Source organism: Cygnus atratus, chromosome 2 (assembly GCF_013377495.2).
Source record: "Cygnus atratus isolate AKBS03 ecotype Queensland, Australia chromosome 2, CAtr_DNAZoo_HiC_assembly, whole genome shotgun sequence".
NCBI lineage: Eukaryota > Metazoa > Chordata > Aves > Anseriformes > Anatidae > Cygnus > Cygnus atratus.
Genome location: NC_066363.1, coordinates 139,292,363 through 139,306,414, shown reverse-complemented (window position 1 = coordinate 139,306,414; position 14,052 = coordinate 139,292,363). Strand labels below are relative to the sequence as shown.

The 14,052-nt window shown below is 36.4% G+C and overlaps 1 protein-coding gene across 5 annotated transcripts in view; it reads left to right on the top strand.

The window, feature by feature from the left end:
- UBR5 (ubiquitin protein ligase E3 component n-recognin 5) overlaps positions 1 to 14,052 on the top strand; it is an 83,888-nt gene that overhangs the window by 35,192 nt on the left and 34,644 nt on the right. For all 5 annotated transcript variants that reach the window (XM_035546132.2, XM_050709100.1, XM_050709102.1 and 2 more), the window contains 10 exons: positions 3,140 to 3,256; positions 3,339 to 3,449; positions 4,235 to 4,389; positions 6,360 to 6,477; positions 7,312 to 7,496; positions 7,883 to 7,992; positions 9,593 to 9,705; positions 13,210 to 13,353; positions 13,443 to 13,554; positions 13,762 to 13,916. In XM_035546132.2, the coding sequence (XP_035402025.1) occupies positions 3,140 to 3,256; positions 3,339 to 3,449; positions 4,235 to 4,389; positions 6,360 to 6,477; positions 7,312 to 7,496; positions 7,883 to 7,992; positions 9,593 to 9,705; positions 13,210 to 13,353; positions 13,443 to 13,554; positions 13,762 to 13,916 (1,320 nt within the window). The remainder of the gene's footprint in view (positions 1 to 3,139; positions 3,257 to 3,338; positions 3,450 to 4,234; positions 4,390 to 6,359; positions 6,478 to 7,311; positions 7,497 to 7,882; positions 7,993 to 9,592; positions 9,706 to 13,209; positions 13,354 to 13,442; positions 13,555 to 13,761; positions 13,917 to 14,052) is intronic.

Genomic DNA, 14,052 nt, shown 5'->3' with positions numbered 1-14,052 from the left:
GGTTTTTTGCTTATTTGTAGACTCAGCAGATTATGCCCTAGGATAATTATTGCAGTCTTTTATTGGACATCTTTTATGGAATTAACTTGATACGATGTCTAATTGCATGCTTGCTCAGTTTAGATATACTGGCATTCTTTCCACAAGACATCTTTGCATATGCACTCCTGTAAAGCCTAACTTCCAGTTGAATGCAGGTGTCTTACTAGAAGGAAGGGCCTTTCATCTTTAACTAAAAGTAGTTATACTTTTTATTCTATCCCTCAGTTGAACATTCATAACAAATTGTTCTACGTCTTTCTTGCTGTAGCCCCACTTTTAAGTTTTGTTGGGGGTATGGTCCGAAAGAAATTCTTCAAAGTAAATCACGAGGGAGGAGATATACCTGAATTGCCAGCTCAGATGTTTCTTCCATTTTGAGAATTGGAGAGGAGATCTTAAGATGTCAATGGAAGTTGGAAGTTAAGAATAAGTTGGGGAGAGCTTTGAGTACATAAAGATTTGCTACAAAATAGCTAGTCTTGTTTGCAAGATTTTTCCTTCATTTTTCATTACTTTCACGTTGAGCATGTGAAATGTAGTAATCCATGATGAGGATGGTAAACTTCGGTTTATGGGAGGTAGAGTACCAACCTGAAAGGGATGGACGAAACTCTTGGAGAGCTGCTGGTGTTCCCAACATTATCGACTTCACGCATATCTGACACTAATGATGTGAAGTATTGCATACAGAGTTTTTTTTCCACCACATAAGTGAAATCAATTCCAAGAATTCAACTCAAGAAATTAGTTCTTCTAATAGCTCAAGTCTCACTGGACTATACAATTGTCTGTGCCTCTTACCAGTTGAAAATATTGTGACATACCTGGCAGAGCCAATCTGTAGTATGACAAGTACAGCTGTTTTTTCTTCCTAGACTGTAGTTAGGTGCAAACTGCGCTTTATTTAGTTTGTTCAAAGTAGGTATATTCTGTTCAGCTATTGACATGCAAAGATTTTTGTCAGCAATCTGAATCATCTTCAGGCTGTGTAATTCCTCTGGTCTGAACTCAGAGTTAAGCACATGAGACTCAAATTGCAGAACTAAAGCTGTCATGTCATTTGTGCATCTTTGCACTGTTAGTCTTTTGAGTGGTGTTACAGAGGTGTATGTAGCCGTGCTCCTGATTTATATGTCACAACTGCTAATATTTTGATGGGAAAGAAAATTTATGGATGATGGGTCTCTTCTGAGCTGAATTAGTGGTATAAAACTGTCTATAAAAAGTTATAAAACTGACAGTATAAAAAGTCACAATGATACTGTCTTGGAGCAAAAATTAATTGGTTTCCATAATTTGAGGAATTAGGACAGATGACTTTTAAAGATTCCTTTAATGAGATGCAACTATTTCATCAGCATAAAGTACAGTAGGTTCTTTTTCAGAATATGAAATATGTGATAGCAATTGTTAATCATGACTCAGATTAGCATTTATGCTGCTTCTGTGCTATGCTGGGAGATGCCCTCCAGAGCAATAAAATTCTCTTACAGCTTAACTAATTTTAGGTTCTTTTATCGTGGTATGAAAGAGAATTGCTTGTGATTTCTTCTTTCTGCTGCATTTTCTCTTCCTCCCCAAAATATTGTTGAGCACTTTGAACTGTTGGTAAGAAACATACTAAATCCTGTGTTATTCATACCTTTTGAAATGTGTGCTCCTATGCATGAAAATTGTTTTTTTCATGTTTGAATCCAGATTAATGAAACTAAAATTGTTTGTTTCCACTAGTAAACTTCTGAAGCTGAAAGAAAAGCCTCTTAATTTAGGGGAAGGGTAAATGTACTGGATGGTGGGCTTTTTTTTTTTTTTAACAGTCTGACATGAGGTCAGTTTCCCATCAGATGGCTGAAAGGCTTACATGTGGTATCTTCTAATCCAAGAGAGGCAATTAAATACGCTGATATGGAAGATAACTATTACAGAGAACATCAGTTATCGTGCACCTGTCTTTCAGATTTGAAGCTCCAGAAGACAATTTTATAGCATTTGATTTTACACCAGCTACTTCATTTTTTAAAAGCTGTATTTTCCCTAAAGTGGAAGGGAATGTTTAGGTTCTACTGGTAAAGAAGTTGAGAAAGAACATGGTTGTCCTGTGGGTGCAATGGCTGAGGAGTGGTAAATGCCCGTACAAATGTTTCTGAGTAAGCAGAAGTAAATATTTTGTGAAGTTACCAAGTTTGCGGGTCTGTAGTCTGAGATTCCTTTCAATGCAAGGGAAAAGAGGAGCTTGGAAAAGAATGGTTGTAACTGCTGAGTATTTGATGCCACGTTGGTACGCAACCAAATCTGAGAGAAAAAAGGGCCTGTGAGATCCAGGTAGTGTACAGAATAAAGCAGTTAAGCTAAGTGAAATGTGGTATTTCTATTGCTCAGTACGAGATGTGTTAAAATGTTAGGAAGAAGAGAAGGAGAGGAAAAATGAAAGTAGTCCATAATTAGAAGCTTGTCTGGTGTGCTAGGTCTTAATGATGTATTAAAGTGACATCTAGCACACTGATTTTTTTTAATTTGGTTGTGTTTACAGTTGTCTGTTTCCCTTCGGTAGTGGAAGAGGGAAATTGTTTAATCGATGAGGTAGAGAACTTGAAAATTTAATGTCTTATTTAGTTGGAAGATATTTTATGAGTTTACTTTGGATTGGAATAATGGAATTATATTGCTTTATTGTTCATTAAAAAAAAAAAAAAAACACAACACAATTTTAGAAACTTTTTAAATGTTGGAAGTTGAGATCTTCCCAAGTGTGTGAGCAGTGTGTTGTTCTTAAAATATTGTGGAAGCTCTTAATAAACCATCAGAGTTAATTGCAATGTATATTTTATTTCTCAGCTGCAGGAAAATGCTATCTGAGCACCCACTTTTTCCTCCCTCACCCTATCAGCAGCAATACTGCATTTTTTTTGTTTGAGGGAATGCTGAGCTTTAGACAAGCTGGAATACATTTTTCTTTTCAGGTTCTGTATACATTGGAACTCTGGAGAAAACAGTTACAAGAGTTTTGTTATTTTTTAACTTATATCTGTTACGTTAAAATCTTGATATGCAGGTTATATAATTTTACTTTTTAGACCTCGTATGTCTGTATTTACAGGATGGAACAAAGTTTATTTCTATTGGAGCCCTGTATTCTGAGCTTGTGGCAGTTAGCAGTAAAGGAGAACTCTATCAGTGGAAGTGGAGTGAATCAGAGCCTTACAGAAATGCACAGGTACTGTACATCTTTAAATTCTGCCTTTGGAATGGTTTACATGCTTTGAATATCTAAAATATTTTTTTTATTGTTTCCAAAGAATCCTTCACTACATCATCCACGAGCCATGTTCTTGGGATTAACCAATGAAAAGATAGTGCTCCTGTCTGCAAATAGTATTAGAGCAACTGTTGCTACTGAAAATAACAAGGTATGAGATGAGTGCCTGTTGCCGAATTTGACAAGCTGTTTTTTTCCACTTACTGGCAGTGTGTAGTAGAGAAGTTAATCCTTTAGCTTCAGTAGAAAGTAAAGTTAGTTTAGTAGAAGTAAAGTTTAGCTCTGTAGAAAGTATTTCACTTGTTAATTCAGCTTTTTTGAAAAAAAGAATCCAGCTGATATTTTGTAAAAATGTAAAAAGTAAAAACAAAGTCAAAAGCAACAAAACCAAAACCCCAACGAAATGACCAAAACCACTTGGATCTGGTAGATTTACAGTTGAAAATGGCTATCTGAAGCATGTCTGTTTTTGTCTAGTTATTGGAAATGCTTGACTTTTTGCTGTTATAGTTAAAGCCAATATGGGTTTTGGAACAGAGATGCTTGTTAACGTAATTCCTGGAAAAACGAAGGGCATTGAAGCTTTCAGTACTGTAAATTAATTTACCTAAACTTATTTTTATGCCCACTTTAGAGTGAACTTGATACTGTGAAGTATTGTTGGTAAAGCATATGCACGTGTTTTATTTTATGACGCATACCTGCATTTTTGTCACTTTTTTGTTTGGTACTGGAAATAGAGGGGAAAAAAAAAATCCTGCAAAGCTCCTCTTCAGGGAAGTAAACGGTGCTGGTGGATAACATCCCAAATGGGATCATTGCTACTTTTTTTTGGTCATTTCAAAACCAGTAAATACAACATTATTGGTGCAAATCTCTCTTCTTCCTTTTTTTTTCCCTTTGTGTTCTCTGTTCCTTTTTTCCCTTTTCCCTTAGGTTGCTACCTGGGTGGATGAAACTTTAAGCTCAGTAGCTTCCAAATTAGAACACACCGCACAGACATACTCAGAGCTTCAGGGAGAACGGATTGTTTCCTTACATTGTTGTGCTCTTTATACATGCGCTCAACTAGAGAACAACTTGTATTGGTGGTAAGTAAATACTGCGTTTATGTATATCAATGTAAATCCATCGACAATCTTCATGTCCTTGGTTCTTAAAGTCTTTGCAAAACTGCTTGACCACAATTCTGGGTTCTGAAACTCTGTGCTTGAGCTTAAATTCAGTTTTTAAAGTGTACTTACTCTTTTCCTTCATGCTTAAAGCTTTTCAACCCAGTTATAAAATCTTTAAGGGAATAAGGTTATTCTTTTAGGAGACATATATAAATGCTTTAGTATTCAGATACATCGGTACTGCACAGTGTAACAGAATAATCTTCTTTATGCCTTTCAGGCATTTTTCAGATTATAAATGTGGAACAGACTTACCAGATATGAAGTCCACATTCTCCTGTCAGGTTCCGTTAGAAATTGTTGTCTGTTAGTTTGTGGTCCGAATCCTAAAGAACAGAAAAATAATACTGGATGCTCCCTCTGGAGCTTGTTGCTGAAATTATCTAACTCATGAACATTGCAAAATATAAAATGTTGAAGTATTCTAACAATTAAAAGATTTATGTTCAATAAATCCCTCAAAAATAACACTTGAAGTTAATCTAATTTGAGAGAATTTATTGAATATTACTACTGTGTTGCCAGGATGCACTGTTCTTGTCAGTGTGTCAGGAGTCACACATAGCATTACATAGCACACACAGCATAGTCCAAAGCTTAAGTAGATTATTGGCATGGATGAGTTAAATAGTTGAAGATGAGTTGGAAACTGGTGCACTGAAAATTGATCCTATGAAATAGCTTTCTTACTAAATTCTGATCGCTTTCTTGAAAACATCTAAAGGTTAATTGTAGCTAGGCTTGTAAACTTAAACACAGGTATTTTACTCTAACTTCTAGTCCCGAATCTCAACATCAAAGCTCCTTTGGTTCTTGGCCCTTTCGTTATGTATCACTGCTGACACACCTCACTTAGAGTTAATTACCAAGTAAGGAAACTAGTAAGCCATAACATTGGAGATATTTGGCTGTTAGAACCTGATGTTTTCACTGTTTTTAGAATAATTGCTCCAATATGTAAAAAGGCATATTATTAACATTTACATGTAATCTTTGAAAGCTATTTATTAATCAGCATGTCCTTTTTGGGAGTATTGTCAGTATGTCAGTACTGGTGATTTTCTGTTAATCAGATGTAGACTGAAGCTTGTTACTACTGATGTACTTGGTTACAGTTGGCTCTAATGCATTAGACAGGACTTTGGTCCTTGCAATATTAGGAATTGATGTTTTTCATCTTTTACTTAGCATGAAGGAGGTTTCCAAACAAAAGCATCTAAACCTTTAACTCACTGGCTAAAACATGAAATGTCGAAATCCTGTAGCACCAAAATAATAAGCATTCTTAACTGTGTACATAGGTGTAATTTTCAGCTGAACTGAGTGGATCTAGTTACAAAACCAGTTGCAGGTTTTTGTTTTTTGGTGTGTTTTTTTTTTGCCTTGTAGCTGCTTAAATCTGCCGTAAGAGTCTGAAGTCCATCAGCCATTCCCCCAGAGAGGAGTAGAAGCTTTTAGAATTTAAAAGTAAAAAAAGGTTTATCCTCTTCCCCAGTAACTGCAAATTCTGGAAGCTACCACTGGTTGTAGGAAAGGCATTGTCAAGTTCAGAGGAAGCAACCCGCAACTTCCAAGTTGTGACTGGAGCACGCTGTCTGAGATAGAGGTCTCAAAACATTTTGGGCTAAAATGAAAGCTATTCGGCAGTAACGTATTTTGTGCACTTTGTCTTCCTCCTTCTCTAATAGATTTTCTGTTTTAGATGAGTTTGGAAAGTGATGATGAACAGAGAGAAAAATATCATTTATGCAGTTCTTTGGGAGAAGATGGCACAGAGGCTTGTATATTTAATTGTGACTTCATTAAGCAGAAGGAATAAATTGTTCAAAGCTTTAAACAAAGCATTTCTCTCACAGCCTTTATTAAAAATATGTATTTTTCCACAGGGGTGTAGTTCCTTTCAGCCAAAGGAAGAAAATGCTAGAAAAGGCCAGAGCAAAAAATAAAAAGCCCAAGTCTAGTGCTGGTATCTCCTCCATGCCAAATATAACTGTTGGAACCCAGGCAAGTGTAACAGTCACAGGTGACATTTTTAGTGTTGTACGATGAGCTTACAGCATGTTCTTAAAAAAATAAAAATCAGGTTCCGTTCCTGTTGTGCACCAAAGTTGTATGGTATTAAAATGCTATGTTTTAATTACATGACTGTGAAGTGATGTGTCCTGTTAATGTTATTTTTTTTACTAGTATGGTTATTGCTGCAAACATGGAGGAATGAGCTGTACGCATACAAAGTATTTTGCTTTTAATTTACCCACCGATTTTGTATTTTGTGAAAATGAAATTTCAGTAATATTCTGGCTCTCAATAGAGCATGGAGCTTTGCAGATGTTTTTGTATTTGAGTACCTGCAAGATCAGGGCCTGGGATTGATGTATATATGCAGCGGAATAGGCATTTGGTTTGAAGCCTTTGTCAAAAAGTTTAATAGCTGATACAGAGATGTAGGATTCTTTTTGTGATTAGTGTTAGACTAACTATGAGAGAAAACAGTTCCTTCCCAGGGAGCACATTTCTTTTGGTTCCCAATCCATTCTAATCAACTCTGGGAGGAGTCTTTGTTTTTGGATGAATCTCTCCTTTTGTAATTGAGCATCTAAATACTGTATATTAAACAGTCGCACTGCTAAAGCTGTTGCTTTCAGCTGTGAAATGCACAATAGCCTCTTAAAAAAAAATGCTTAGTACATCATGCTGACTTTCGTCTTCTCACACACTTCTGTAAGGTTTCTTTCCTTTTTTTTGACTATTACATACATTACCAAGAAAATGCATGCATATATGGTTTCCCTCAGTCTAGCCTGCTGTTCTCATAGAAATAAATACTTCTATCTGCAGGTGTGCTTAAGAAATAACCCCCTCTATCATGCTGGAGCTGTTGCTTTTTCCATCAGTGCTGGAATTCCTAAAGTGGGCGTGTTAATGGAATCTGTTTGGAACATGAATGACAGCTGTCGATTTCAGCTTCGGTCACCAGAAAGCTTGAAAAACCTGGAGAAAGCTAGCAAAACGACAGAAGCAAAGTAAGTGTGAGAATGTGAACACGCAAAGAGAACGTGTATTTGATATTCTTTAGAACTGTTGATTGATACGAATTTAAAAGGAGAGGTCAGCTTCCAACTACGGGTGTTTGTTTTGTGTAATATTTTATACATTTTCCTTTATGTTATAAAACTTAATCCTAGATTAAGAAGCACAGCACTATTCTCAATGTTGGGTGCATACCCTTGAAAGTTAGGATGTTAGTTCCACGGTAGGAAGCTACTTAGCTTCAAAAAAATAAAGAGGAAGTGTTGTGGTTACTTCAGAAGATAGAGAAAATGGCTGGTTTCTTGGACGCAGAGACACTTTGTCCATTGTCATGGAAAAACCCACATTCCTTCATTTTAAATAAAACTTTTTATTTTAGACCTGAAAGCAAACAGGAACCAGTGAAAACCGAGATGGGTCCTCCACCATCCCCAGCTTCCACTTGCAGTGATGCATCTTCAATAGCCAGCAGCGCATCGATGCCATATAGTAAGTAATGTGTAGCTCATGGTGATGTAAAATGTTTGTCTAGGTAAGTTCTCGTAAAAGGCAGTCCTAGAAAGATACTGTATTAATTTCAGAATCTGATTAAAAGTAAAAATCTCTTTCAGTCTTCTGGTGTGAACCACAACATAACGTAAAAGCTTTTATAATAGAATTTAGATAGTGAATTATCAGTGTTAAATTTAAATGTAGTAGTACAAGCAGTGACTACTTGAAGCGAGGTGTATCTAAGCAAATACAACAGTTCTCAGAATCAAAAGTATCTTTCAGGAGGTGATCAACAGGAAGTCTGAAGATAGTTTCTTGTATGTTTAATTGGAACGTGATAGTGAATTTGTTTACAACCCAGAAGTTGAACTTGTTTTGGAAAAATTCCTTTTAAGATTAAGGTGTTCTTACACAGCTTGCCTTGCAGGTGAACTTCAGTGCATAAAGCAGTAGTTGGTCATCTTTATTATACAAAATGCCTAAAAACAGTCACTATTTACTGATCTATGAAGCAGGTGGGAAGTTTTATAGCATATGTTGTACTTTTTAAGTACAACTAAACTTTTGAAGTACAGCCTAAAAGGCTGTATTAGAATTTGTCACTGACCTCTTGTGCATCTGTTTTTTTTTCCATTTAAACTTACATATTTTTAAAGGCTTAATTACAATACCATCATTTGAAGGAATCTTTTCCTTTCTTCTACTTGTTCACACACTGCAGTTCTAAGAAGGTGTTCACTTAAAGAATTGAGTTGCCTCATTCAGTGACCAAGAATCTTGCAGACCTAGATGTGCAGTACTGACTTACCGAACTAGTAGCAGAGGCGCACGCTACTGATGCCTTCTGTTTGGCAGTTCTTTCACCTGTAATTATTCATTCACTGACTATAACTTTGCGTGGGATTTTGAACTAGAGTTTGAAGTTAAGCCCGTTGTTAGAAGTTCTCTACTTCTTCCTTTAATTATGTTGATGGTATCAGTTATACTGTAGAAACTTCAGGAGGTAAAGATTCTTATCACTGCTAATTTATATATGTTAGGTATTTAAATTTGTTCCCAAGTGGGTTTGAGTTTACTATGGTTACTGTTCAAATGATGTCTTTGCAGAAAATCTTACGGCCTAAATAGCTGTTTTCTGCCTCATTTGCTACTCCTCTAGGTGTTTACCGAAAATCCATAGGTTAGTGGGTAAGCAGACTTGTTGCATGGATGACAGGAAGCACTGTAGCAGGGCTGAATGACGGGTCTTACAGTGTTAGTCTTGTTACCTACAACATAAATACCTGAGCCCTGCCAAAACAATTTCTTATAATTATTTTTGCTTAAGTGTCGTTAAAAATAGTTTTATTTATCTAATAGCCTTTATTAGTGTTAATTTCTTGGGGGGGGATGTAGTGGCATAGTATACTGTTAGGTAGTTCTGATGGTTGTAAATCCAGCTGCTTGTTAATCTCTATTATTAATTTCTAGATTTGAGTTGAACATTGATGCTATTTTTTTGGGAGGGGAACACTTGGTGTTTACTAAACAATGCATTTTGATACTGATTAAATATTTCAAGTCTTTTTTCATTAATTACTTTTTTTTTTTGTCTCAGAGCGACGACGATCTACTCCTGCCCCGAAAGAGGAGGAGAAAGTGAATGAGGAGCAGTGGTCTCTGAGGGAGGTTGTCTTTGTAGAAGATGTTAAAAATGTTCCTGTTGGCAAGGTTTGTCTAAAATCCATTCTCCTACTATCTTTTTAAAATGATTTTAGATGAGCTAACTGTTAAAGTGTTTTTGCACTATTATATATGGTATGCTGATAGTTTTGGGGATGCACGAGAGTTGTGACTAGTTGTATGCTAGTCAGAATGCTGCAGCTGTGTGACTTCTGTTGCATTTTTGTTTATGCATAGCACAATAATACTAATAGACTGTGTTGTGAGGAAAACATGCTACATCTTAAAAATCAAGTCTCTTAAATTGAACCGAAATATTAAGAAACAGATGGGATTTAATCTGAAAGATTATTTCTGGTGACTGGAACAGTAGCCACTACACTTCTTCAGTGAGATAGTGAAGAGTTGTATGTGTTGTGACTGACTTTTATGTGCACATCAGCTTCATGTTTGGGTGACTCTGATGGTCGGGCAATCAAAGAACAGGAATGTTTTGATTAGAAATAATGTTCTTCATTTACATAACTATAAAATTATTTGATCCAGCAAATCTGTTTGGTCCCTGTATTTTTTTTCATTTTCTTGCTAGTAAGCCCTTCAGTATGAGTAAGCAGTAAAGTATTTGGTTTTTACTTGAGCATTGTGTGATGTTAAGAGGGATTAGGTCATCTAGATACTTCTTTGCCGTGCTTATCAAAAATAATGACAATGGGAAGGCCCAGAGATGTTTTCCAGAAAATTAAAACATTGGGTTGCTTTCTACCTGATTCATAGAGGATGTTCTAAAAACAAATACATAATTCCAGCAGAGGAAGTAGCTGTCCAACAGAAGGCAGTTAGATTTGTCATGTTTACTATACTTGCACACTTAATGGATATACTTGTTCTAGAGTGGAAGGTTTGCCTTGAGCAGTATATTTGAAGGGAGGAGGCCCACAATAAACTTTTATTTTCATGTTTAGATCATTTCTGCAAAGGGGAGTATGGAGCAACTTAATCCATTAAAACTGTTGTATTTTTGTAAACGAGGTTTTTAGATATAGTTGAAGTCATTTGAACCCATTGTTTGCCTCTTATACCAGCTTTGGGAAAGCTGTTTAATTCTGTGAACAGTTGTAGGGTGTCTGTGTTTGTGAACTGCATCAAGGGGAAGTACTGTAATAAATAACAGAGGAGTTTGAATTTTAATATTTACATATTTTCACTGAAATGCTAAAACCAGTAAATGGGTTTTCTTCTCAATATAATTATTGGTTCTGTCTACTCTATAACAGTTGTTTATGACAAAGGTGATTTTTTCTTCCAGTGATGTATATAATCATTCACTTTTCTACTGTTACAGTTTTGTAACACCTAATCTTTGAAGGTTACATAGAATCCAGCAGACAAAATCGCAAACAATTTTGCCTAGTGGTGTCTGGGCTGAGGACGGAGCACAGTACATACCCTGTTACGTGTTCTGCATGTAATTTGGATCAGTTGTGCAATTGTATGAAAAAGACTGGAGGCACCTGAGACTGCAGAAGGGATACTCTTTGCAGTGTTGTCCTGCAGGCTTCCAGAATAGCTAGCGTTGTTCATGATGAAACAATAAGGTTAGCAATTCAACTTGTTGTGAGTTGAATTCAACAGAAAGGTAACTTGACTTCTGAACAAGAACACACAAATGATTCCTGAATACATACTGAAGTTAAAGACTATAAAAATGTAGTTAAATGGGTTTGGAGCCTCTTAAAACTTCCTGGGGTAAGAAGTACTGCCCTTTTAGAGTCCCAAATATACCTTCATCACAGCATTTTGGTTGCTGAATGACTTTAGAAAGTCACATCCTTGCTATGTTGCTATGGATGGTCTCAGTTTACAAAGCTTTTTGTAGCAGCAGTCAGTCATATCAAAAAAAAAATCTACGTGTCAGACTAGAAGTTGTGGTTGAGCCATTGTTTGTTTTTGGGGTGGTCCTGTGTGGAGCCAGGTGTTGGGACTCGATGATCCTTGTGGGTGCCTTCCAACTTGAGATATTCTGTGGTTCTCTGATCTTTGTCTTTCAAGTCTCAATACAAATCTGTCTTTGTATGCTCTAGGTCAGAGTTAATGTTCACAAATCTTTTGACAAGGTCTGAATTTTCAAAGTTTCTCAAAGTTTCTGGTAGTATTCTTAAAGTCTTCATTGGTGCTCTGCTGTTAGACGTAGGAATTCTGCTACTAAAGTAAAATTACAGTATATGGGTATTAAGTGCTCTGGCTATTTGCAATGCTCTTTATTGCAGAAATCTGCTAATACTTTCATATTTGTCAGTGCATCCTTTTCTCTACTGCCCTTGCTAGGCTTACACGTAACTAGAGAAACTGGGAGAAAACAAAGAAATGTGTGGGTTTTTATTGGCTAAAATATCTTGAAAGCATTGAAGATGCTTTTTATCATAGGTCCCCTATGAGGTAGAAAGTTTCTAACAGCTAGGTCTTTGTTTCTTTGTAGGCACTTTCTGCGTAGGAAGTATTGAGAAATTGGGACCTAATCAAGACTGTTTGCTTGTATCTAGTTTAATCAAGACTGAGAGCATAATGGAATCTCACTACTTATCAAAATTAAAACGTTTTCTTTCCCCGTGTCCTCTTCCCTGTTAGCTTTGTTTCCTTTCGAGAAAATTATGGACTCAACTAGGAAACTCAAAGGGCCTTGATGTTTGGTGGTAGCGTAAGATGTCTATATATCAAGGAGAACTATTTGGAAGGTTCTGATTAGAATGCATTGCAGCAACTCCTTAGAGAGGCTTACAGTCTCAGAAATAACTGCAAGTGCAGGGCTGAAAAACTTCATTTCCTTGGGGGGCTGAGAAAGGCACATACACATGAAGTGGTTCTGGATGGACTTGTCTGTGTCCTTTAGTCTTAACTGAGTAGATAACTATCACTGAATATAAGGAATAGATAATAGATCCGTAAAACACTTCTTTGTCACTGTGCGCAGTCATCTTGAGGAACGAGCACTAAGAATTCACAACAAAGACTTTAAAAATTCTTAAATGTGGCAAGATAAAAAGCAATTCCCTATTTCCTGTATTACAAGAGCTAATAGGCACTTAATAAAGTCAGTGTAGATTTTTTTAGTTCAGTTGTTAGCTAATGTTTGGAATTTATTGCCACAAGAATAGTGTTCATTTAAAAAAATGGGCAAATTAGTAAGAGAAGGATCTATCCATGCTTTTAAACCTAAGTCTGTCCTGCTGTTTCCAGTAGGTGGAAAGATATACTTGGGAAATAGCAGTAGGAGTGTCTCCAGTCAGTTATGTTGATTTCTGTTGCAGGTAGGATGCTGAAGTGGTGTGACTTCTGATGTGGTTCAGGATGCCTATGGAGTCATTAGGAAATGCAAATTTTTAAGTGTTGGTAACTTTAGCAAAACAACAAAGCTAAAGACCAAGATCTGTAGGATTTTATCACTGATTGTCAACTTTTTTTTCCTGACAAAGCTCTGGTTCGTTTTGAAGCAAGTTAGCTTCAACAGTGTCTGTCTAAAGCTTTTATTAAAACTGTAATGTTTTCTTCCTGTAGGTGCTAAAAGTGGATGGTGCTTATGTTGCTGTGAAATTTCCAGGCACTTCCAGTAATGCAAACTGTCAAAGCAGTTCTAATTCAGATCCCGATCCTTCCTCTCTTCTCCAAGATTGCAGGCTGCTCAGAATAGATGAACTGCAGGTACGGCTTTGTGAAACACTGAGAAAAGTATTTTGAGATGCCAGTACTGTGTGCTTTATTGTATCTTAAAACTTTATGAATGTTTTTAGGTTGTAAAAACTGGTGGAACTCCAAAAGTTCCTGACTGTTTTCAGAGGACACCTAAAAAGCTCTGTATTCCTGAAAAAACAGAAATTCTAGCAGTAAACGTAGATTCAAAAGGTGAGTAGAACTTAACCCATAAAGATACTCCTTCATATCCTTCACTACCTGTCTCGCTTCCTCATGGAAAACTGACATTCAAACTAACATAAATAGTTAAATAAACAGTGTTGATCTTAGTAAGTCCTTAAAAGCATAGAAGCTTGGCATTTTTACTGATTGCCATTAGTCCAAGGCATTAACATTTTATTCATATATCCTTTGAAGGAGTTCATGCTGTTCTGAAAACTGGGAACTGGGTTCGCTACTGCATATTTGACCTTGCTACAGGAAAGGCTGAACAGGAAAATAATTTCCCTACTAGCAGCATCGCATTCCTGGGTCAGAATGAGAGAAGTGTTGCTATTTTTACAGCTGGACAGGTTTGTGGCTTTGCATCTCAATCATTTAACTCACTGTATTTCACTTCTGTCATCTTTAAATGGAATGGTACTACCATTAATATTTTGGAGGGGTGGGTGGAATAGCAGTCTAACTCACTGAAGCACTATTAATAAT